The following is a 23,745-nucleotide window of genomic DNA, read 5'->3' on the forward strand; positions in this document are numbered from 1 at the left end:
AGCGATAGTGGTACTCAATGTTGGTAGTTGCCTTACCTGCTGCTCGGCATAACGGAACCACTAAACGTGTGCGACTGTTACCTGTCGGCATTGAGTACCAGTGCCGCCGCAGCATGTTCCGTCAAACTTTTTCATTTTTACATTGGAATCAAAACATGATTCTCTAGTTTTCCTTGCTGCTTTTCTTAACAGAAATGTCTGCTTTATCGTATGCTATGGTTAGATTATCTTCCAGACAATCAAATTTGAAATAAATTGAAAAACGTAAGTAAAAAATAGTGCGTCTTAAGTATCCTTTTCTCCTTAATCATTATTTAAACACATTCGAATGTTTATAATGTAATAACAATACATATCATTTTATTCGGAAAAGTGCACAGCGATTCGATAGTTGCTACTGTAAGAACACGAAATATTTCCAAAGCTGAAAATTTGTAATCATTTTTAAAATTAATTTTTTTGAAAACTGTGAATTCTGGGAAAAAATGGTTTGCAAATTCATGTTTAGCTCACAAAAATCTACAAGAGTCATCTATTGAAGGTTGTAAAATTGGAAAAAGGTTAAAATGTGTAATTATCCTTTATTTTTTCATCGTTAGCAGTTTTTCTATAATTATCATAAATTTCACATTTTTCTCATACATTTCTCTGTTTTGCCAAAAATATGCCCGGTCCAGTTTTGGTATGGTAAAGGGGTGGGGGAGGGGGGGGAGAATTAAAAGAGTCTACGACAATCGCAAAATGATTTTCGACGGTGGCGCTTCAGTTGTCATTTCCATCTCCATCGGAGCCACCGTTAACTCGAGTACTATCTCCGTCACCGGTAATTCCATCCCCTTCTCCATTTCGCGGGTAGCGACGCCTCCGCACAGCGCCGATCAATAACGTCGTTCTCGGCGACGCCGGCGTCGGGAGCGTCGCTGCGTGAAGGCACTCGCAAGCAATCGACGTGTCGCTACGAAAACTTGTACACGGGTGCGATCGAAAAGGAGAGTCGCGTGAAAAAAAGAAACGATTAGGAATGCGACCCCTGCATTTACTGCTGTTTTGCAGAACAAGACTTATGTCAACGAAAAGTACCAGCCATATCCGGAGCCGGAATCAGATTTTTTCGGATTCGAACAATCTTTAGGACCCACCCACGACACGATGGCTAAGGTGAGTTTTGGTCAAAATAAAGGATTAAAATAATTTATTGTGTCACTCAAGTATGGTGTATTATATATTTCTAGTAATTGTATGTGTTTTACCTAGTTTTAATTGATTTATACTTAAGACTTTGCACCAAGAACGTGCTATTACTAATCTGTCAACAACTGTTGCTGATTCTTAGAGAAGATCGTTTCCGGTAGGATAACCAATTCAATTGGCAATTATACCTCTTCGAGCGAGTGAGCGAGTGATTTTATTGTAATTCATTTCTGAATTAAAATGCTATCAGTACGTTTTGCGATGTATCGACTATGCACAGTAGTCATGGTCTATCTCGGCAGAAAAAGTAGTTTGGCGCCGTCATGATCAGCCGGACTGCGGGCACATAGTCGACATTGCTGTTGGAGTATGAGGGAAGGGCTACTGATATGGCGATAATAATGAAAATATTTGCATGATTACTTTAATGATTATATATATCTTCGTTAACAATTTTTTACTGTTAATTAAATTTTTTATTCATATATAAACATTTGATGTATTATTCGACGCATACTATAAATACAGTATCTACTTCAGATACACGTGGGGCTAATGGGCAGTTAATTTTATTCAATTAACAGTATCCGGATACTGATTTATCAATAGATTCAAGTGTCGCGCTATATATACATGTGTGTTTATGTATGTACAATGTATAAAAACAGGTATAATAGTAAAAAAATGTACTAATTCTAGAAAAAGAGTTTTATTGTTAGTTAAGTACAAAATGGTAAGAACCGTAAACAGTTATTTATTCGCAGTAGTGCGGAAACCGTGACGATCTGATATAAACATTTATTTGTGCATTGAAGAAATTTCTTAGCAGTAACCCATTTACAAACGAATAGAGCAGGATTATCTTGATTCCATAACATCGGCTAATGCTTGAGCTCCGACTATCATTATGTTTTCTTCTTTTTTATTCGATGCCATCAGTTTCGACACAATGCAGAATATATATCTCCATGTTACGTTTATACAATGCACGGACGTTCATATAAGCTATGTCATGAATTTTTGTGATCGATGAACAGTGCATACGTGCCCCGTATAGTCAACACCGAGTTGATTCTTATAGCATGTTGAACTGGAAAACATTGTAAAAAGATCATGCACGTTGTAAGAGGAAAAAACTAAGAGGTTTAAGTGAAATATATGTAAGAAGTTTGGAATAGTATTCAATGATTATTTTCGATGATTAGAATAAATTTATAAATTCATCGTGCAATATAATATACTTGTACTTAATATTTCGCAATATTCAGGATGATTTATTTTGCATCATCAATCGAACGCCATAATCATTCGCGTCAATCATTGGAAGTCATGTAACTATCATCAAACATGTCAGATGCATAGATAGAAGAGAAAAGACACGCGAACTGGTTGTAAAAGCGGTGTTTACTGACTGACCCATTATACGACCAGGTGCTTTCTTCATAAAATTTTCACCGTGTTTAACGGTCCTTTGGAGACGTGCTCGTTTATACGAACCGGTACATGTGCAAATAGACTTTTTCTAACGTGCACCGACTGCAAATTAGGCAGTTATATCGAGACTGCATCCGTACAAAAGTCGCACGAACTAAATCTCGTGAATGTGGGCGATGCATCCACAAATTTGTTAGACAACTGCATTTAGCGCTTTCGAGTGGACCTGTGTGTATATATAATAGTTGGCACGAAAACGCAGTGAATTGCGGTCAACTGTATTATATTTCCGTCTAGAAGAGCGAACGCTCATAGATGATATCAGGGTAGGTGAACCGATAATGATCGTCGAAACGTTTTTTATTTCAACTGTTTCATCGCCGTTGATAATTCTTTCACGTGTTGTAAAGGTACATAAGTAACGCGTAAAATAAATCTTAATGGCACACCAATACTTTTCAAAGGAAATTTACAACGTGAATTATTTTTTAGGCGTAATTGAGAATTATTATGTAAACGATTATTTGTTAATAGAATCAAAATAGAAATTTGTTTCACTCTCTAAATATTATAACGAGTACCTCACATTGTACATTTTTGCACGTTTAAATCTTCCATAAATGCATGAACTTCCGCAATGTATTTACCAGACATTTCGTTACGATATCGTTTGTGATGTAACCGAAACGAAAGACTGTGTGAAACTGCAAGTATTTTTATGAAAAAGACAATCATTTAGCTAGACGCAAATTTCTCGCGTATATGCGGCATTGCATGAAAATGTGCCGACTTGGCCAGTCGGCATGTCGAGGTTAGGGAGAGGCCTTTCAAGGTCCTCGGGGATTTTTATACGGCGGGAAGTAGGAACGGATGTATATAAAGGTCGACGAGGACCGGTCGTGTAGCTATAGAACGAATTCGATCCTAAAATCGATAAACATGTCAGATACAAAGGGACCGTTCGCCGGCATGTAAAACATTTGTACTATAGAGCATTGTGAAATTCCAGGCTTGCGAAACGTGTCGTGTTCGGTGTATTCCGGCCGATCGAAGGTTGATTTTCTTCCGGACGTTTAACATAGTGTTGTATCGCGTCGATACGTTTCCCGTGAAATAACTACTATTCATTAATGCCTCCACGTTTGAGCGGTTTTTACATCTTACAATGCCTCTCTGTAACCTATGATTATGCATATAACACGTAACTTCACTTGTTAGGCTTATCAAGTATCAGCGACTCGATTTTATCGTGCGTACAGTGTAGATAATCGTCGGTGAAAGTTGTCTCTTACGTTTATCTCGTTCTCTGCTTTCCTACGCTATATTCTTCTACACGAGGAAAAAGAAAAGATGAAAAAGAGAACGTAGAAACATTTTCAATAGCGATCCTCGATTCCTACGAATAAGAATTTTTCATTTTCTCTTTTTATACCTGCACTTGCACTTATCGACAGATAGATCAAAGTTTACTTCAACCTCGATAGAATGAATTCTATGAGAACGTACCGCTAATTACGATCGTATGTAGGAAAAAACGTGGAGTCAAGCTCGCAAGTTAAACGTAGCCTTGTTCTTCGGTTGATGACGTTCACTGTACAGTCTTCGTGTATATCGGCACCGTGTGTGCTCGTATACGGATTCACGGGCCGGTGAATGCAGAAACCGTGTGTTTCTGAAGAATAGTAATCGTTGTTGCGGAGTGTCAGTCCACATCGTTCGCGTGGTGAAGGTGTATATGAGGAGGGCACGCGTGTATAGCGTATATCTATCTGTTTGGTTGTATGGTTGTGTATCGGTGTGCGGATGCTCGCGGTGGTGGCATAGGTAGTACCAGGGGATCACCGAGCGAATCCGGAACGTTTCATTGTCGTACACGCGGCGGGCGCATCGCGATCGTGCTGTCGCTATCGATCCGGTCGCTTCTCTTTCGTAGTTGGAAAACTTTCCCGCGTTTCCCTGCGGAGGGAAATTTCGGTTCTCGAGTTGAACTCGTCCGTAACGGGACCCCGTTTTATTGTCTCGCATACGTACGTAATAAAATGCGCGTCGCAAATGCGTCGTATTTACGAATTACTGGAACGGGGTGAATCCTCGTCCCGTGACTCAGTACACGGAAAGTTGGCTTTATTAATAGTCTTCTAGCGAGGACTATCCAACCGAAGTGTTTTTGTGCAGCCAGGGAAAGTGGCGTCGAATCAAATTATGAGGCGACCAAATAACCGTGAAGAGGAACGTTGAGGCGATCGTGAGTTGAGCTTCTCTTTTCGCGTGACTCTTCATGTTCTCGCTTTTATTCTTGTTTTGTTTCGTATGGATAGGTAAACGGATGGAAATCGGAGAGGGATAGTTTTGTTGTGTGGTTTCGTTCGCGTGTTGAATTCGGTATTCCAAAGATCGGTGATTACGCAAGCAAAGATGCGCTAAGTAACGGTCATATGCTGATGTGTTTCGATTGTGTTCTGCTTTTACAATGTTCGGTCGTTGTTCGACGATACCTGTGTAAATGTTATTGCGGCAATGAACATGTATTTTTCCGTGTTTGATACGTGGCCAGGTCCGATGGACCTTCACTTATAATCTTATCAAAGCTGTTACGTGTACACGGAATATAAACGTGTCGGCGTAGACGATCGCGGTCGAGAGCACAGTGAAGTTCGCACAGGTGCAGTAATTAATTCTATTTAAATTACGACAAGTCGGAATTATGTAGCTATGGAATCATAACACGCGTCACGTGTGCTTGTCACTTACGTGGTCGCGCACAACGTATCGAGTAAATCGTAGACCAATGTTGCCAAACGCTATCCGCAACTTGTGCCTGCCGGCTAGTGAAATTATACAAAACTACAGCAATTTTTTTATTTCCTCACCCAGTTTCTTTTCCTTCTTTTTTTCTTCTTTTTTTTTTTTTGCTGTTTAATTTGAATTAATGACGACATCCGGCAAGCAAAAACAACTGAATGCGCAAATGCGTCGCAATTTATAACTCTAAACGCGGCGGCCTTTTAGAAAGTCTTTCTGCTCGTAGAAAGCGTTTCAGGCATTTTTCATCTCGATGCTGATTTCGCTGATCGGAAAAAATGACATTTATGCCAAAGCAAAGTGTAACGATTTCAAATAGCGAATTGGACCGCTAGTTAAATCGTGTGAATATTTCTTTTTCCGCTTCCTATTCTTCTCCTTTTTTCCTTCTTCTTCTCCGTTGAATGATAGCATTGTGTTGTCGGCGAGATTTCAAGGATTTGCTGTGATTCCGTTAGATCGACGAAAATCTAAACGAATGTGCTCCTAATTAACACAGTTGCTTCGTCTCGCGTGGTAAGAGATAACGACCGGGTAGGCGGCTCGAATTGACACAAATTAAGGCCTAATGGAATAAAGTTATGCTCGGGGCCTGGCCTTTGCTCGTCATCGGCTTGTCAACGCGTGTACGCGCGTTGATTCCGATTCTTGCCACGTTTCCTTCGCGCCGTCACAAAGTCAGCGCAATATTTAACATACTATTCGTCTTGTTTGATATCTACTCGTTGCCCTGTCTGGCCTTGACATTTTCCTAGATCGATAACAAGCGTTTTGCGAATATCGATTGATTTAGAAACTACCGAGTCGCAATATTGATGTTGTGTTGTAACCACTAGAAAAAGATGGGTACGTCATATATTGTACGTAGATAGCTATATATGTATACTGTGTATATGTATGTATACGTGTGTGTAATGCAATAATGCATGATTCTTGAATAATTTATCGCTTTTGTGTGAAAAGCTATTGGACGAAATATTAGTGTTCGATGTGAATGTGAATATAAAGAATAAAATAGCGTTTCAGCAAAAGAATTTACACGCAGTGTTCGGATCGACGAGAACCGATTCGTAGTAAATAAACTCGCGAGCTGTAACCCAGTTCTCAGCCGACGACGTCGTTCAAAAGGATCGTCGGTGAACGCACTCTGTTACTCTGGTAGTCGGTTCCTCACTTTCAGCTAGCCATTGGTAATACTATTATTAGTAACAGGCTAACGTAGCTTTTCGTTCTAGACTGATACAAAGCTGCATAGCTAAATCTTGTTTGTGGTCGATTTTATCAGTCGGATCACGAACTAATACTCCAAGTGTCTGATATTCGAACTTTGATAGAAACGCTTCGGCCAGCTTAATGTTTGCACGATACTAGATAGACGGATACATATTATACGAGCGGATTCGCGGTCGAACGATAAAGCTAATCGACCACCGAGTAATGTTTTCGTTGGTCGTTAAGCAGGCTAAAGGGGAACGTGTTACGCGTGTTCTTACGTACGAAGATGAGGAGAAACAGGAGGCACTGGGTAAAGGTGGCTACAAGAGAGAAGTAACGTGGTTGACCAGGGCTAAAATTAAATTAGCCAACTGCCAGAGAGACACTTCTGATTCACCTCGGGACGAAGGGTTTTATTTGGAGATGGGCCAAGGGCAACGGACTCTTCGTCTTCATCTTCGAGTCAAGAATTTATCTTAACCTTGAAAAATCAGGCATTTTTAACATTCTTTTGCCTACCAATAACGTAATTGAATATCGTCTTAACCTTTGACGCGGTCTAAAGACACCAGTGTGAACCTACTACGTCATTGCGACGATCACTACAATGCGATTAAGTCTGTCTATATTCAGTTAACTGAAGCTTCAGGCTATGGAACGATTCAACTAATTAGAGGATAAATGAAGGAATTTGTAACTCTCTCGGTGGAATGTATGTCTGTTGACTGGCTAAACGAATGCGTGAAATAGTTTTATGGTAACCTAGTTTACGCACGCGAATTTATCATTTTGTCTGTGTGATTGCAGAACGTCGGGGAAAGTCGGATACCAGTTCCACGCGCGGCACGGCCGTCTTTTTTCCCGAAATCGAGAGTACTTGGTACGCCGACGCTTGTACCTGGACATCGACGTTCATTGGTACTCCCGGGATGTTTATCGTTCGTCGATGCCGAGGACGAGACCAGCGCTCCTAAAACAAAGTGCGGGACGCGAGCTGTGTCTACACCGTCGATCGAAGGTGACAGTAATTATTTACGTACTTACAGAAGACAGAGATAGTTAAATGAGAAAATTTAGCTATTACGTATTTTCTTACTTGATCAACAGATTCGGGACATAAGACGTTCACGATATCACCTGTGTGGGATATTGACAAAGATGACGTGCAACAGTTGGTTCACTTTGCCGAAGAAAAGAGCAGCTTTTTCAGGTACACCATAACATTTAATTAATTGCATTTCAATTTTAAATGCAAAACGCTAGTACTCACTAGAGTCAGGTATTAGAAAAATTACCTAACAGTCGTTTATGGACCTCCTCATAAACCTGGTTATTTAAAGGAAAACCTTTGTTCCATCGATCAAAAAAAAAATGTAGCAAAATGGTATTTTTTTGTCAATTATTATTCTTCATTTAATACAAATTTCTTTATTATCATTTGTACAGTTTGCTCGAAAATTCTCAGTTGAATATGATTGAGGACGCTGGTGAGAGCTGCCTCTTGGAAACGTCCCTAGGCAATTATAATGATAACGCAGTAAATACACCACACTATTTGATGCTCAATAAGCAGAATTCCTTTGAACACGACGAAAGCCTCGGCATATTGACCCCCGACCAAATGACCGACTTCACAGTTGCACTAGAGTGCTCCAGGACACCATCCTGCGAAAATCTTACGGGATCAGCAGGCTCTAGATTGGCGTTAACGCGAGCATCTGCATCGAGGCCGTCAGCGGATGTTGAGCCGACCGAAGAAGCTTCAAGCGAGAGAACACCATCTCCGGAAGAGTTACCGCTCGATCCTAAGCCAACGGAGCCTGTTAGGGGCACTGTTCCTATCAGTTTCGTTACATCGGTAACGAGTATCACTAGTCTCGAGGCTGGTTATCAAGGTGACGGTGAGAACTCGAGGCCAGCGAGTCGTGGGGCTGATCCACCATCCGTCGCACCACCGCCGAATCTACCTGCTCCTTGCAGGCAAGATCCGATGACGGATTCGGATTTCTTCACGGAAAGTGATGCTGACGCATATGAGGAAATCGTACGTGGCGATAGGAAAGCTCAAGTGATCGACGGTACCCTCTTCTGCGCGCCTGGTGGTCGAAGATGTCCGAGTTTTACAGGAGAAGAAATGGATTCGAGTGGGATTTATTCGGATCTCGATAAAAGACAGGATGAACTCCATGTTCCGGAGGAGGCAGTTGTGGAACACGAGGATCGCACTCCCGATACCATTGATACGGAGGTCTCACAGAGGAGCCAGCCGACACCAATCAAAGCGGATGTTATTATGGATTATTTACAGGCGAGTCGATAATTTTGTTTATTTGGTATATGCTTGTATATATTTATATATAGCTCGTATATATAGCTCGCCTAACGGATAATATTTAGGCTCCTGTAAATCCTCTGGATGGATCGGCTGACTCCAGCGGCTCGATGAATCCTACTGATATTACGATAATGGAAGTGGAAAGAAGCAATGATAATATGAGATCGAAAACGCAGAACAAAGCTGATTCAGTCCCATTAAAAAAATACAAGATGCCTAAGAGGAACGTTGTCTCGAAAATCAAGGCTATGATCGAGTCTGGACCGAAAGATGAAGCCGAGAAAGAAGCTCGACGTTTACCGAGATCTGCTAGAAAGAGTGGGCGATGGGACGCCGTTATGAGCAAAATCGAGGCTGGGAAAAGCGAACAAAGGACTAGGTCGATCAGGAAGGAAGTAAAATCAAGGGTACTCCAGAGCCTTAATCAACCATCTCCTACGGGATCAACTCAAAAGAAATCTGGTGACGCAAATAATAACAATAATAAGGATAAGAGGTGAGATATTAATTGTCGAGATCTTTGTTTCTCAAAGTTTCTATTGATATAGCCTTGATAAGAAGTTACAAATTATCAGGAGAATACGTGGCCGACAAGAAATAAAATCGCCAATCGAAGAAACTGCCAGAAGCTCCGTTCGTAGCTCCTTGAGTGATCTCAGCACCGGACCTAACAAAGACGCACCAAGTAAGTCAAATTAATATATATTTTTAAATGATTGCAAATTAAATTAAAATATAGTATATCTACCACTTCATGTGTGTGTGTTAATGATGCTTGAATGTTTAACAGAATGCCTGTAACACGTGCCGCAATTTAGTTTTAATTAGCGTTTTATTCGTAACTGCTTCACTTGTATATTTCAATTTATATATTTCAATGTATGATTGATAGTGAGGTAGATTATGGAATAGTAGTAGTCTGAAGCGAGACCTTGTGTAGACCAGTGGAGCTTGAATAAATATAACACCAGCTGATTTTGCGATATCGAATTATGTTTGACCGCATACCATTTTACAAAAAGAAAGAAAAAACTCAAAACCGCAAAGGTCAAGAAAACCAGTAACCGTTTTGCATGATATTAAAAACACTTCAGTATGCTATTCTTTTTCTTTGTGTCGATATAGAAAGTAGAGCTTGAAATGAGAAATATTTTACCGTTTGAAAAATTTTAACACCCATTTATACAAACTAGTAATTTAGTGCGCATCTTTTCAATAAAAACGTATTGGTAATATCGTCTGACCTACAGAGATTACTCGTTCCTTGTTATGATAGACTAGAAGAATACACTACGAACAACAAAAATCATAAAAATTCGATCTTGACGACTAAAGCCTAGAAAATAGATTTTACATTAAAAAGCGCAGGTGCAAGGTAGATTTTCAAATATTTCATTCCCTCTACCGGCTTTAATTCAAAGCCAAAATATCCTTGAAGCTGTCGAGACAGAATGGATCAATTTTGGTGTTTAAATACACGTGTGCCGTTGATTCGTCGCTGAAACCTTCCGGTGCAGACATATCGCGTAGGTGGTTCGTTCCGCAAAGAAGGGTGGGAGTAGTCGTAAAAGAGGGCGTAGGAGGGTGTTTTGTATCGACCCGTCCTAGGCGCGCGAAACTTAGATAGGAAAAAGAGCGAGGGCGCCGATGCCCCTCTTCCGGCGCCACTGGACAGTTTCGCTTCCATTGGATCGAGACAGGCCGTGAGCAGTCGCAGCAGCAGCATCCAGTCGGCAGTCCTCGGCGGACCTCGTGCTCGCTCGGACGCTGTTTATGCACGCGTGTTGTATTTCCGGTCTTCCATCTTTCTCGCTCTTTCGCCCCTTTGGTTTTCTGGTGCTGCTGCGTCTTCTGTCCTTCTCTCACTCTCGTTCTCTCTATTCCCCTTTCTCACGATCTCTTACTCTATACTGTACCCCATTCGGGTCAGCAGTTTTATCGGGGGTATACGGTAGAGGCTACGTGTGTGCGACAAAAAGAACAGGAGCGAGCGCAAGAACGAACAGCCGGTGTATCGTCGTCAGTGAATGCCGCAAGGTGACGGTGCAAAGTGCATCAAAGTTGTGCTCGTATAACCTCGAGCTTCGAGCTAAGCGCTAATCTCTGTAAAATTTCTCCTGGTTTCTGCATTGTTTGTTTCTCGTGTTACGATAGGGTGTATTCGACACCCTTCGAAAGCTGTACTACACATACATATAATGTGTCAATCGTATTCACGAACGCTCTCGACGTGACCTGATTTTCTACCCATGTCACAAGAGTGTTCGCGTTTTTTCTCACCCGATATAGAAAGAACGATCGAAGACAACGTTGAGTCTGGGCGAATATCAATAAGAATACGGTATCTCGAATCAGCAACCCTGCTGTGTACGCCTACAATATGTTATGGCACATTTCGCATCGATCGCCAGAGGAATCTGAGCCGCAAGACTGAATGCTTTAAGACTGGATATTACCATCCCCTCTCCGGGACACTCCAATGAAAGTTTCGCAAGATACCGTTACGGAAGGAATCTTTGGCTACGTTCCTGTTTGTACTTGGACTGAGCTATACGCAAGAATAGAGGGATTCAAGGCGATTAGTCTCTCGGTCTAACTCTTCGTTGTACATTAGCAGCTTCACATCGAGCTTACAGGTCAACGGCACTAGTGGTTTATTTCCGGCATTGCCTTTCTTCAACTGGCCACTTTATACTTGTGCGTACACGTCCTTCGCTCGACGCCGGTGGTTCTCTCGGTATGTCCCCACCCTTTTAGACAGGTGCACCCGGCGACCACGTGCGTTCCCAAGGCCGACGACCACCAGTACGCACCCGGTTCAGATCTACCACTTACGCAATCGCCACCAGAGTCGGATGTTAAACCCACATGGTTGTAGACATCGTCGATCGCGCCGGTGAAAGACAGTCGTTACACTCTGCGATTCAGGTCGCCGAAGGAACGCGCAATCCATGATCGAACCTGTCGATCGTACTTTCGTCCGCGTGATTTCTCACGAAGGAATCGGATTCTTCGAGGGAGTGCGAAAGAACATGCGCAACGTTTCGAGAGTAACGTCGATGGAGCGAAAGTGAGGCTGCTTGTGCGAATTGTGCTAATTGGTGTCAACCGTAACCGCGAGCAGAAAGAAGAAATTTTGCAATTTGAACATTTTCTGGAATAACCTTGGAGGATGCTGCCGGATAATCGTGAACGTTCACGATGTCAGTGTTTAGTTATCGTCACGGAATCCACCCGAGTAACAAGCCTCGCCATGGCCTCGGAAGATACGACGGGGTGAAGGCGCATATTTGCCTGGCCACAGTCCTACATAATGATTTTGTCGAGGATGAAATGACGGTGAAGCGACGGTGAAAGTAGAGGTTTGAAAATGGGACAGCAAGGATCGAAGGGTAGGCCAGCTCTTCGGACGGATTTCGTCAGAGATTCGGCGAAAATGCGACTCGGCAGTTTCAAGCGAGGTATAGTCATAAATAAAAAGTACCGCCGATGTATACTCACCTTCTAAAACGATTTTCATCGCGTTCAGATTTTAATCTACACGACGGAAATGCGAATAGGCCATCAAGCCTCTTCTCCTCATAGTCAATCGTTTAATCGCGTTCCATAAAAAGAAAGGAAAAAGGATGTCCGTGACTATCCAGCAGCTGTCTTTTCCTTCGTGGTTCATTTAACGCTAGAAAGTTGAAGCGACGCGAGTACAAGCGAGACTAACTCCCGATGTGTTGCATAGGCATTCAAAAAGGTAGACGGATCGAACGGTTTCTCTTAAACAAGTCTAAAACGTTACGGCCGAGGATCAAAGGTACCCTACTTACACACCTTGTCGCGTGATTTCTCTTTTACCCTGGCCATCGATTACTGTTATTTTGAGGAATCTTTCAGAAAGTAGTTCGCCTCATTATATCACACTCGTTCATCGGTAACTGGCGAAACGCGAATGATTTATGATATTTCATAGGCATAAGAAACATGCAAAAATATTACATAATCGTGGCTCGTTTCAATGAACGGATTATCGTGAAATAATATCGAAAAAATAACAATTAGAGAGGGTAAACTTTCCGATTCTTAAAATAGAATCGTAATGGTTTACTGGATACGCTTAGAGAAAATAAAAATGCATTATTTTATAGTTGACGCGTTTCATTGTACCTACAATTAATATCGTCATTGAGGATTGGTGTGGAAATATTACTTAATTACCTGCCGTTGATTATTTTAAACGCGTGTCTTGAATATTTGCGCGGCTAGTTTCTTTCATGTGTAAGATCGGTTCGAGATATTATGCACACGAGAGCTCGTATAGGCCGTTATATGCAGAAGCTCGTAGGCAACGGCTACGTGCAGCCTGGTATACATAATAAACGTTTTCTTTTCCTCGTTGGTTTAATCGACGAGCATGGTTCAAACTTAGCTCTTCGTGTCGGGCTCGTCCCGCTATATTGCCTCGTCAAGCACGAATTCCGATGATGCGCAAAATGTTATTAAAGTAACTACGACTGACGAGCGAAACAAAATTCCACGGTCGATGAACTATCCGACACGTAATCCTACGTGTTATGGAAACTACTTGTTTTCGTAATTCCCTGTTATAAATAGGCACGCAAGAACAGAGAAAGATGAAACCATCATTATTCCATTGCTAATATGATAATGAAGAAATTCACTTTTACGTTTGTATTTTCAGAGAGATCACCTACATCGGTAAACCCACCTAGAAGACTGGTAGCAAACGGTCGTGGTAATCAACAGAATCGTGTTAACAGTTTCGACACGAAAAAGAACTGTGTAGAAATTTCGCCTATCAATCTCGGTGAGTTATGGAGGGTCCGGTTTGCGCGCCCTAAATTGTGAGACGAGTTTGCACATATCGTAGTCCAGCATATGTGCGTATATACATATGTATACACATAAATGCCTGCTATTCACTGATTGAACGGAGGAAACGAAAGGTCGAGGGCACCGCTGCGTGCTTCCGGTTGGAGACGTTAATGTGACGAGAACGCTTTTTTTCGAACGCCTGCTTCTATGCAACACTCTCTCATTCTCTAATCCTTTGTATTAACGAGCAAAAATATAAAAACGCGTTCAACATTATGTCGACACTCGGCTATCAGGGTAGATCTATTCTGATCCAGACGTAGCATTGAAAACATTGGCAAGTGGCCATGTTCGATTCGCTCAATACGTTGTATCATCAATGTTGATGATGTATTATACATTGATATTCTTACGAATTCTTGGTAATTTCAAGTTTTCAAATTTTCTTATTTAGTTGCCTTAGCTTATAAACCAATAAAAAAAATAATAATACGTTAGACTTATTTATATGTTATTAACGATCTTTTCTATGGAGTGAAAAATTAATGAAAATAAAATTATCTTAGGACGTTTATGACAGCACTTGTGCCAAATCTTTAAATTTCGTGGTTTATTTCCGTGTTTCATTGTATGCCTTTGACGGCAATTAGGCGCAGGTATAAATTTACGATCGCTTTGTTTGTGATATATTAGGATTGTAACGGTATGCATCCCTTGCCCCAACCGTCTAAACGGTTTAACTCCCCAGCCGAATACTGTTGATGTCCTAGCAGTCCTTCATCAGCTTTAGACAGGAAACTTTGTCGTGCCACCCAGTCTGATTGTTTGACGAGTTTTGTGTACACTGCTGAAATATTCCACTAGAGGAACGTGATTTGTGAACAACATGTTTGTGATATAACTTCGTGATCGGAATTCTTAGTGGTAACGCGACTTCCGAATATAGTTTGCTATAATAGACAACGATTTCGAATAGAATAAGCAGTTCAGATGGCGTGTAGATTGTGCTCTCAGAGAATCATGGCAATCATGGTCTCCATATACTGTAGTAAATATCATTTTAAAATATTACTTCGTGTCCGAGTTATCTTACATGAGTGAATGTGTTTCTTGCGCTCTCACGTATGGTATCTGACGCGGACAGTAAAACGGTTTACAGCGTACGGTACTTGCAAACTCGATAACACATCATTTAAGGCACTACCGATGTGTATGTACCATGCTCTCGTTAACATAGCGAATTCTGTTTCTAGAGAAAAGCCCATCAGCCACGCGAAAGCCGACAATAACCAGGAGATTAACTACTGTCCCAGCGAAGCAACATAATTCAACGATATCGATAAAAGGTACAATTTCACAAAATATTTGGAAACAATTCTTTATACTATTTTTATAACTGTTTTGTGTTTACCAAGTTCTCCATCCATGTAACATATATATATATATTGAACTTTACAACAGACACCTCAATCATTTTAAACAACTTGTTTTAATAGATTATTGATTTTTATGGAGTAGAAAAGAACGTTGTTCTCAATGTTGTCTTCTGAAAAAGATAACACCGTAAGGAAACATCAGCAGGTCGTGCTTTCTAATTCATTGACCGCGCTACTCCGGCAGCAGCTAGTTTCTAAAAAAGTCCCACGGTCATTTTGCGGTGCGTACGACCGTTTCTCCGCATGCACGGGGACGCACACGTGCGTATCACTCTGTACTGTTCGTCGTTTCGAAGAAAGTCATAGCTTTCACTAGTCCTCGGGACTAAATCCTGCTCCCTATCCTCGCTGGAAGGTGCTGAAAAACCCGCAGGGCAATGGCAGAGAATAAAGTATCAGAGCAAGTAAGGACCAGGAATAGTCGAGCGAAAGTAATTCTTTAAACCGGCAGTTTCGGTGATAGTTTCGAGAGAGTCGCATTTCTGCTTTCAAGATGATTTTCTTATCAATGTTTCATCCTCGATTTCGCTGACTTCGATTCGTTATTAATTGTTGCTTCCAGTGGATCAGTTTTTTTTACTCGACATGTACGCTTATGTGGAACAAATTACTAGAATTAGAAATTATTATCAATGACAGTCCATGTCCTAGAAAACATTGAATTACGAGTTGAATTTCTACGAGTCATGGTCTTGTACTTCATTTCGTTTTAATTTATTGTTTTATTAATCATTTATGAAGCACTCACAGGAAAATATATCGATGAGTAGTATAAATTAGGGAAATGCTTATCTAAGTAAGGCTAAGTAAGTAATCCTAAAATCTCAGTAAATTGTTTCGTCCAATCCGCTGATTTTTTTAAGGGCATTATGAAGTATTATACTTTCAAGAAAGTTTTGTTGTGAATTTATACATAATTTTATTAGCATCTGGTTAATCGAAAATAAGAGTACCATACTAAAAGAAAAACGTGTTTTGTTGCCATCAGCCAAAATATAGTTCTAATATATCATTACATTCACGTTACGATGTGACGAAACAGATAATGGTGAGTAGAATTAACAATTGTTTGCAAAGTCTTCTTAGCGGAAGAGAGCTATCGATCGTCGATCATTCGATTCATTATCTTCGAATCACTATATCCATAGACATGAAGGTATCTCCGTTCCATACGAATACGGCAACTTACTACCATGTAAGGGTAACTAATTCCAAATGGAAAAGCGAATTTATTCGGAGCACGACGTTTTGTAATAATTCATCGCTCGTTCACCTACCGATTTTCATCTTCTACAACCTCACCTTTCCTTATTACTAGAACGAGTTATACCGTTGAAACGGAATTTTAAATCGTCCTCGTTTTCATGATCCATAAACTTGAACAACTGAATGATAAATAAACCAATAGGTAGTTGCTACTGATACTCCTCAGCATTCTGTATGTTAATTTCTTAGTAAGGCGGTATGGCGTAAATTACGCTTCTTGGATTCCCTTTTGCAAAATAGAAAGAAAACGAGCCACATTAAAGCAATTATGGAAACATATTCAGATATTGTGGGTCATATTCAAGTCGTGCGTACGAAGTGCGTAGAGCGCGTGTCCGGCCAGACACAGCTTTCCGCGTGTCCATCGTCTTCGTATTCTTCGAGGTTGCACCTCATTTCAAGGTGGTAGGAGTGGTCGACAAGAAGGAAGGAGGGATATATCGCTCCGCGAGGCAGCCTGTGGCTCGTGCTAATTCAGTCGAAGTGCGGACTTGGCCAGCAAATCGTTACAAATGACGATCCCGATTAGGTTTCTCTCATGTCTGTTGCTCGATTATTGTTATTCAATGATTCCGACGTGATCGAGTTCACTTGCATTTTTCAGCTGAATCACTGGTGTAAATCGAATAAAAAGAGCTCATTGTGCAAATAGACTCGATTCATATAAATGGAGAACACATACTTTTTATTGGAAAAAAGTGTAACGTAATCTGAGATATTTTTTCAACCAAGAACGTTGATGGATCGCAGAAACGTTACGATGTTAGAAAAATAGATTGAATGGCAATATGTGTATATTTACAACTATGTATAAACAAATGTGAAAGTGACAAGTATTCGACACTTCGTAGTCCTGTGCCGAAAATAAGCCGATCAATTTCGGGAAAACTCGGGTAATGATCGATTTGGTTGTTCCCATTATGAAGGTCATTAAGTACCATTAACTTGTTGGATTTTCCGTGTTCACGGCACGACTATCGTATAGTTGACCTTAACCCAGTGCGTCTTCATTGACTGGCCCGTGCTCTTGAACGTTTTCCACTGGGGTTGACTGTTGGATTAAATTCGATCGATCTACCAGCTGCACTTTTTTTAGCTTGGTCCAAGGTGCTCAATAGAATCAAAGCTGTGGTGGTGCGGGGCTACGGACGTATCCGCGTGCTTTCACGTACATCAGTAATAATGGGAGGATGAAGCTCAAATGACGTAGCCAGGCCAAATTGTCGTTACGATTTAATGATCTGTGCATGTGAATTTTCCGCGTGTCACAGCGATAATTGCGTTTTCTCCAAAATACCTCCGCATCTGCGGGCTCAGTACGTCAAGCCGAATAGCTGAAATATCCTGAAAAACAGGTAGCTCGACTTTCCAAGACTGGAATATACGGTTTTTTTCTCCTAAAACAAGTTTTCCGCACAACTTTCTTCATTCTACCATCTAAATTTATTCGTATAAAATGTCTGGACGTAGTCAATTTTATAAGGTATCGGTATTATATCTACTACGATATCTACTTCAACTTTCATCGTGATGAGTTGTCCGAAGTCGAAGAATGAGCGTGGTCAAAGCTATTATTCATATAGATAACGACGGAATTACTTAAGAAGCGATAGGAATTGTACGATCAATAGCTCAAAGGAATAAATCTATCAAATCGAAGTGGTGTACCAGTTTGACGGATAACAAATAACTTCTGCTACGATTTTAACAAAGAAGCGTAATGGTGATGGGACCGGTGGCATTGGTTGCAGATCGCGAAACTAAGGAGCACAATAATAGCTATGTGGTGACAAGAGCGTCTTTAGAGACGCGAGATCAGGGAGCACAAACGGACATACCTTATGATGCACTTTGCCTAAAACCGGCAGAACAAGTTATACAAGCCCTTTCTATCACCATACAATATTTGGCCTATGAGGTACGTAGTTTTCTCTTTCTTTTGATTTTTTATTATGTCTTATTTTACTGTCTAAACATATTTCATCCAATTTGACCTTATATTCTCTTTTACAACCTAATGTTCAGTTGGACGCCTTTTCTACCCCAAAACTAAAGAAAGATTATGAGAATATGAAAAAAGAATGGATATCTTCGTGTACGGAAATCGAAAAATTAACAGCTAGGAACCTCGACATTGAAGATAGATTAGAGTCGGAGAGAGAGAATCATCGAAAAGCCTTGGACCATCTTCGTGAAGATCGTAAGTCTTGCCAAGAATTATTTGTGTTTCTTTTACTTAGAGAAAGTGAGAAACCAATATAATGCATTGTGCGTATATATTGTAACGCGCAGTTTCTAAAATTTGATGTCCCTGATTTTATTACATTTTGATTGCAATATCTTTATTTCAACGATAACGTCCATTAATTTTGTTTTTTAAAACAGAGCATATATGTGAAGTATATTTTATATTTTACATACTCTGTGCCTGACACAATGCATCATATGATAATGATATTCTCTTGGTAACAAGCATAATGATCCTGACGTCGTGCTGAATAGTAGAGCCTTAAAGTAGAGCAATTGTTAATTAAAATCTGCGAGGCTGATGTGCCTACGCGCACCTCGGGTAGTGTTAAATAATTCAGAGATAGAATTTTCAAAAGTGGACACACGCAGGAACTTCACAAACGCTCAATTTAGTGCCCACGTAACGTTCATCGTAGTTAATTATAGGTTGGCACGTTCGACGGACTTAATCCGTTCTCTCGTCTCCTAACTTTGTTTTTCTTCCGTTTTTCAATTTATCTTCTATGACGTCAATCATACTAAGAAAAAAATTTATATCCGATTTTTTTAGTGGAAGCTCGACATGCGGAACAAATTGCCACCTTGGAAGCAGCCCTACAGGAGGAGAGGCGCAGGTGCGAGGTCAGATTGCGAGATTCTTTAAATGAGGTCGCAAAGGAGCATCGTGCCGTAATCGTGAAATTGCGAACCGAACAAGAAGCTGAACTTATACGAAGAGAAACGGAGTTTAAGAGGAGATCTGTCGTTCACGATCAGGGGGCTGCGCTGACAGCAGAAGTCGAATCTTTAAGGTCGGTGCTAGAAATTAAAAGCCAAGAGAACGCTTCTTTGAGATCGGATCTCGATAATATTAAACGAGAGATCGAGGACAAGGAAGCTTTGCAACAACGTGTAGACACTCTTGAGGCCAGATGCGAAGATTTAAAAGCACAGCTTCAATGTAAAGAGGCTGTGGAGAGGCAAATATCTCACGATAACGAGGTACTGCATGAATCGATTCATCAAATATCCAAGCAGAACAAGCGTTTGGCACAACGTAACGAGGAACTGCAATGGAGATTGCGTCAAAAAAACGAAGTAGTGACCGTTCTTGCGAACTTGACGCCTAGGCTTTCGCGTTCTTTAGGCCCGGAGCACGTCGAAAATTCTCTCTCACCCGACAAGAACGGTCCGCAATCTTCGCAATCCATGGTAAAGTTTATGGTGGAGAAAGGTGACTCAGTTTCGTGGACATTGGAAATCGATGATGAATTCAAAGGAGGATGCGATGGGTCGTCATTGGGAACGCCACCCAAAATGGGTAGATCGGAAACAACGACAACAGTGTCGAGACAAGGATCTCTCAGATTGACGCCTAGAAGGGCTTCCGTAGATATGAGAGCGAGATCCAAAAGTATTTCCGTTACGGATTCCACACGAGTCGAGGAATCTGGATGGGCGCCTACGTTTAATTCTACACCAAATGCTCGACGAAGACCTAGAAGCGACCCGTCTTCTTCAGCCTCGTCTACTTCTTCGTCATCCTCTTCTTCTGCGACAGCAGTAACTACGAATTCTGCAGTGGCCGTTGCCGTTGCTGCTGCGGCTGCAGCTGCCGCAGCCGCTGAAGATTGTGGCGCAGGTCAAAGGCCTCAAGAAGCAGGTGGCGAAGCAATGATTTCAGAAGAGACGTCTGCCACGAGCAGTGAAGACGAATCATCCACCAGTAGCGATATTCCTCCATTGCCAATACAATTTGCTTGGGGTAACGTTCAAATCAAGTAACGTTCTCACGGTCCTCTTTAATGTATTAGATCAGGCTAATGTATTAGGTTAAGTAATAAGTTCGCTTTTCTTTACAAGAATATTTATATAACACACACCTAATTGATGCATGCACTATTTTGTTCCACGATCTTTTGCCATCTTTTTAGGGATTCATTTATCCCTTCACTGCAAAACTTTTCGTTTTTTTTTATTAAAAAATTTTGATTGTTTCTGTGTCGTTTTAACAAAGAATCGTATATTCAGATTTATTCTAGAAAATTTTTCTCGGTTAATTCGTGCTGAATACAAACATCGGCTTATTTGTAATTCCAAGTTTTTTAAATATAATGAAACTGATTTCTATGAATATTAAAACTGTTAGTAATGTCTCAAGTTATGTATCGTGGATTTTATTCAATTAATAATATTGCTATTTCATCAACATTAATCTTCATTAGTCATTCTCCCCTATTAAATCTTTTAATTCATTTTTGAGTGGTATGTTTATTAATGCTAGCAACATACACATTACAAATATTTTTTTTATTTCTGTTACATTTATTTTCTCGAAATGCGTACGCGGTTAAGACGAACGAACTTATTACTCAATCTAATAATTCGATTGGAACAAGTTCATTAGGTGATTCCATAATAATTTTGTGGCAATTACTCCAAGTATTTCCGAGGATAACATGATGTCCTTTTACGCAAATGAACGTTCACATGGTTATTTCAAACACTGTACGCGCACTTTTTCTATTACTTCTGTACCTGTAACTTATACGTTCGATTGCAAACAGATGGGAGATATATCTTTTACCAAACCAATGAGACAGTTTCGATGATGTTTTGTCACGATTATATATATTGGTAAAATCGGTTGAAGATGAAGAAGTTGGTTCTTACTTAGGTATTTAGATTAGAAACGGTGTTTTTATGGTGTTGCGATATTTTTTCAAATTATGACTCTTTGTAATATCACGATTACTATACCAACTTCTCTATCTTCGCATCAACTCTGCTCTTTAGTTGTTAGAGATTTTCGTACGCGAGATCGCACAATGAGAAATCGTTCGTTACATATGCGTTATAGTAACTATGTTTTAAAATATATACATATATGTGTATATATATATATATGTATATGCATATATATTTTGCGATCTTAGATACATACTAAGAATTTTGTTATGTTTTTTGCGTTTGTTTTATGTAGGAGATGAACAGAGCGAAATCAAAGTATGTTTTCATCTTTTGTACGTCATTGTCACTATCTTTTAGATAGAAAAATTGCGCGTAGAAGTTCGATTATTTCGTTTGAAAATTGTTTGTTAGTTTTGATGTAGATGTTGTGGGCTATTGGCAATTATAAGCCATGTATTTTTCAAAACCAAGTCGAATCGGGTCACTATTTGTTTGATTCGCGACACTTTTACACATGTCCATTTTATAAGGTATGATACGTTTATATTACGTCTGTACATAAATAACAACGATGTTTATAAATTAATTAGTCTTTATCGCAAATATTGTAAATAGACAACGACCGTCAAATCGATCCTGTCCTCGAAAAAAATGTCGATGAGCCATTCGCTGTGTTTACCGAAGAAAGCTATTCTTCATTGATATGCAGCTTACCGAACAGTACGATTATTATGGTTCGTTGCATTAAATCAATTACTTGCCAATCTTTTAAGACATAATACCAATTATCGTTAAAATTGCAACTTTTGTAACATTGAAATTTCATTTTGTTGTAATGCGCTTACGCAAAGGAATGTATTACACATTCATAATACATCTTCGACATAAAAAGAAGAAATTAATAATATTCTTAACGTCACATGTTTTAATTGCCAAATACTGATGAATTGATACATTTATCTGTATTCCCTTTTACGTACAACATCAAATCTACCAGAAACTATGCTGTTTCAAGTGCGACTTGTTAACCAACTACTATATGAAAAGATAGTCGGTTGGATAAAAAGTTGATATTTAAAGAAAAAAAAAAAAGAAAAGAAACTCCGTTCCATGGACAAGAAGAAAAGTACATTCGGTTACAGTAGTGTAGGAATATAAGAGCAAGCAAGTATTAGTCGCCGAGAAGTGTGTTTTCTCTCACTTGTGCTGACAAATTCAATGTATTATATACCTATCAAATAAATACTATCTGAATTAAAGCAAATTTTATCAGTGTCATTTCTGTCTCTTATTTGATATTTAACTTCTAAATACTTGGAGAAGATCGTTCTTTGAGTCTCTGTTCAGATTTTTTATTTATATACTAAACAAACTTATTTCTTACCACAAATAGAATATTTTATGTACCAAATATTTCCATATTACCTTTTACTTAATAATTTCAATCTTCACTCAAATTTACCATCGCGGATATAGCTGATATTTATTGGTATAAATGTGGGCACTACAAGAGGCTATAAGTAATAGCGGCGATCGGATGGTCGAGATGTTGATGACAATGAATTCAGGTTCGATAACGAATTCACGGTCCACGGGATGACGAATGCGATGTGATACATGTATAACTCCACGTACAAGTAAAACCTATCTGCATGAACTAAAAAAAAAAAAAAAATCCAAGTGGAACTTTCCTCATATATTCCTCTTTCCACCTCTCAGATCAGTGTTTTTCTTTAAGGAAAGTCATATAATCATACCATACCTCTGTCAGGTACACGTCCCCCCCGTGACCGTGGCTACGTTCAGTGACCCGCTATGTCACTTAGGGCCCAAGCCCATCGTCATAAAATTGGATTAGAACATTAAAACTATTTCTTATTTTTATTGCTTAAGTGTAGCTATATTAAAAGTCTGAACTAGGGTAATGGGATTTTTCCCAACATTCCAAAAGGGAAGTCCCAATGTCCTTTTATCTCCGACATATATATTCCTCTCCCCACCTCTCGGGTTAATCTTTGTTTTTAAGGAAAGCCACATAATCATACCATACCTCTGTTAGGTACACGTCCCCCCCGTGACCGTGGCTACGTTCAGTGATCCGCTATGTCACTTAGAGCCCAAGCCCATCGTCATAAAATCGGATTAGAACATTAAAACTATTTATTATTTTTATTACTTAAGTGTAGCTATAGTAAAAGTTTGAACTAGGGTAATGGGATTTTTCCCAACATTCCAAAAGGGAAGTCCCAATATCCTTTCATCTCCGACATATATATTCCTCTCCCCACCTCTCGGGTCAATCTTTGTTTTTAAGGAAAGCCA

General features: G+C 40.0%; 1 protein-coding gene across 2 annotated transcripts; it reads left to right on the forward strand.

Annotated features, from left to right (window-relative positions):
* The first annotated feature begins 888 nt into the window (after positions 1 to 888).
* Positions 889 to 22,687, forward strand: LOC126867707 (uncharacterized). Of its 2 annotated transcripts, none has more exons than XM_050622521.1 (11): positions 889 to 1,158; positions 7,450 to 7,660; positions 7,750 to 7,852; positions 8,089 to 8,950; positions 9,040 to 9,473; positions 9,553 to 9,662; positions 13,668 to 13,793; positions 15,055 to 15,147; positions 18,255 to 18,421; positions 18,529 to 18,703; positions 19,304 to 22,687. In XM_050622521.1, exons 1-11 carry the CDS (start codon positions 1,150 to 1,152, stop codon positions 20,515 to 20,517), a joined length of 3,504 nt encoding a protein of 1,167 aa, XP_050478478.1. In that variant the 5' UTR covers positions 889 to 1,149; the 3' UTR covers positions 20,518 to 22,687. The 2 variants fall into 2 exon arrangements, with proteins under 2 accessions (XP_050478478.1, XP_050478477.1); XM_050622520.1 differs by lacking the exon at positions 889 to 1,158 and adding an exon at positions 6,255 to 6,287.
* Positions 22,688 to 23,745: the final 1,058 nt, after the last annotated feature.

This window comes from Bombus huntii, chromosome 7 (genome assembly GCF_024542735.1).
Source record: "Bombus huntii isolate Logan2020A chromosome 7, iyBomHunt1.1, whole genome shotgun sequence".
Lineage (NCBI taxonomy): Eukaryota > Metazoa > Arthropoda > Insecta > Hymenoptera > Apidae > Bombus > Bombus huntii.